This window comes from Coccinella septempunctata, chromosome 6 (assembly GCF_907165205.1).
Source record: "Coccinella septempunctata chromosome 6, icCocSept1.1, whole genome shotgun sequence".
Classification (NCBI taxonomy): domain Eukaryota; kingdom Metazoa; phylum Arthropoda; class Insecta; order Coleoptera; family Coccinellidae; genus Coccinella; species Coccinella septempunctata.
The window spans coordinates 13,957,560-13,960,458 of NC_058194.1; the positions used below are offsets into that span (position 1 = coordinate 13,957,560).

Here is a 2,899-nt window from a genome sequence, read left to right on the forward strand (position 1 = left end):
TAACTGAATTTATTACAAGTGTGAATTTTAATTAGCTACTCTGAAATTTGTGGTTGCTCTGTTGGTACATTGTGCTGTTTGCAAAGTAAATATAATATAAATAAATGAACAGCTAACAGCGTTGCTACAAATTGATTGATTGATTGTATTCCTACGACCCAGAGTATTACACTTTTTGCATTTTTCCTTATTTTGCATGGGGGTCGAGATACAATTTCAGATTGACACTGTGTATATCCTATAAAGTGGGGGCCACAAATTGGTCTTGAATATAAAAATCATTGAAATTATCGGATTGGGATATGTTCATCCGTCAAACAGTTGTATTTCGAAACTGACACACACAAATATTCGTGGGAATACATCTGCTAAACGTTAAATATAAACTACTCAGTAATGAAATGGCACGATCCCAACGAAATGAAAAACAAAACAATCCTACTCGATGCGATTCCAGAGGCAGTGTCAAGTAATTCAATGCAGCATTCAACTCGGTCAAGTGCAAAAAATGTCCCCGAGAATCCCGGTCTCATCACTAGGTCGTTTATGTGTGAAATTCGTTGCGAACCAATTGGTCCAGTCGCTGTCAGATGACGAAGGTCTGAATTACGAAGCGGTCAAGCAATATTTATCCGACGTTACTCACGAAGTGCTCCAAGAACTTCTTAGGGATATTCTGAATTCCATCCATCTGGATGCAGCCACCAGATTTAGTATTTTGGAAGTTTTGCTTCGAGACGACGTCAGAAAATTGGATACAGGAATATTTCCGCATTCTTATTACGAAAAAATCCTCGAAGTTATTATATCAAGAGGAGTGGGGCTCCGGCAACTCAATCTCAAAGGAGTGTGGGCCAGGGATCATCCCGCATTGTTAACTAAATTGGTCGGTTCTTTGAACAATCTGAAAGTTCTCATCATACCCCATATGGCTAACGACGCTATTCTTCAGCGGATTGCAGACTGTAGGAATTTGAACGTATTGGATATTTCTGGTGAGTCGTATTTCACCGCAGATGGTCTAGGATATTTGAAAAACGAAAATCTCCGGATTCTTGATGTAGGATATTATGGAAAAAAGGAGATATGTGAAGGAAGCAACGACGATACGGAACTTGTATCCCGTGTCATAAGAAATTTACCGAAGCTGAGAGAAATCCGATCCTATTCGTTCACAGGAAATTCCCTGTTCCACTTACAGAATTCGTCCTACATTACCAATATAACACTTTTGCGTGATACCGAAACAACTCAAGAAATTTTTCATGTTATTTCGCGATTGTGTCCTTTACTGGAAAGCATCCATTTGAATTCCCCGAAAGAAGGAGTCATCCCACATTTGAAAGACTTGAAACGTTTGATCTATCTCAAAATATGTAAAGGCTCCGTTGCGGAGATCACCCAATATCTGGCAAGTCACCAATCGAATTTGGAAGTTATCAAAGTAGCGAGTTGTCAAGATAAACCCTTGGACTTAACCTTTGTAGCCCAGGGATCACCAAGAGTGAACACCCTCGAATTTTATCACATGCATTTAACTATCTCCAGACCTGAATTATTCTTCATGTACCTCACAAATATCGAGATTTTATACTGCAATATGACAGACAATTGCTTAAGGCAAATACTCGCGAACAGTCCTCTTCTTCGGAGGGTGATGATCGGTTGTGCGGTCAATTTTACTGATGGTGATTTATTCAGATTGTGCGCTGATATTGAATTCTTATTCTTAGAAGAGTTGTGGTTGTCCTGTGCAAAAAGTTTGACTGCAATTTCAATAGAATTATTGATGAATCATTGCCCAAAATTGCGATTTCTGGGACAAATGAATGGATGGGACATTACCAGTGAAGAAGTTGAGTTTTTTAGAACTGTAATTCAAGTATCAAATATTGATTTAACGTTGCTACCAACCGTGTTCTAGAAGATTCAAAATAAATTATTTCAGGTATATAAAAGTGTCTTCATCTGACCTCTCGTGTTTTTTTCATGGATAGGTTCATAATTGATAGTTCCTGAATTTTCGTTACAAAAGCGAAAAAAGTGAATGGTCTTCTTTCCAATCGGATCATAAAATCGATATTTTTCGACTTGAGATATTGATAAATTGTATTGGATTCGAATGATCTTATAAGAATAAGTTATAATAATGACTAGTACAAACTGAGAGCAACAACAAAAAAAAATTATTTTGCTAACATAAGTGAAAATGAATCGAACTCAGTCCAAAGAATCTACATATATCCACACAATCCTACTCGAAAAATCTACAGTGAAATCAATTTTAATTGCTATAAAATCTGAAGTTAGGTTTTCCTGATTTTAAATAGAATAATGATTTATTCCGGATCTCTAAGAGAGGAGTTGAAATTGGTAATTTCACAAATATGACTGTTCCTGTTCCGATTTCATCCATCTATGCTGACGAAATTGTCTACATGCACAGATACAAATCAGCCTTACTACCACAAGTCAAATATGTTACGCTTCCTAATGCCAGTGTGTGCATGGGATCTAAGGCGGTTCTTTCACCTTCTGAAAAATTTTGACTATACAGGGTCTTTCACGAGGAACCTCACCCATATTTATACGGGAAACTACTGAACGTATTTTCATGAAATTCAGCACTTATAAGTATTTCACGATGCTGATGAAATCTAAAATATTTTCAAGGCATGAGCACCTCCGGTTTTTCCGGAAATGACGTCAACTTCCGTTTTTCCAATTAGAACACCATTTTTTTATTGCAGAAATAGATTTCTTAGAAAATTTCAAGTTATTTTGATGTAACATTTTTCAGTTTTGGTTGGAAAATTCTGTCTGAGCGGGAAAATTCGAAAAAAAAATCGAAAATAGAGCTCCGCTGAAACAAGAATAACTTCGAGGTTTTTGGATGGAA

General features: G+C 36.7%; 1 protein-coding gene across 1 annotated transcript; it reads left to right on the plus strand.

Annotated features, from left to right (window-relative positions):
* The first annotated feature begins 307 nt into the window (after positions 1-307).
* LOC123315155 lies at positions 308-1,972 on the plus strand. The gene has a single exon (XM_044900741.1). It carries the CDS (start codon positions 446-448, stop codon positions 1,922-1,924), a length of 1,479 nt encoding a protein of 492 aa, XP_044756676.1. The 5' UTR covers positions 308-445; the 3' UTR covers positions 1,925-1,972.
* The last annotated feature ends 927 nt before the right edge of the window (positions 1,973-2,899 follow it).

What these genes read in the sequence shown, in the direction of transcription:
- LOC123315155 (XM_044900741.1), top strand. Translation starts at nt 446, where the DNA reads ATGCGATTCCAGAGGCAGTGTCAAGTAATTCAATGCAGCATTCAACTC.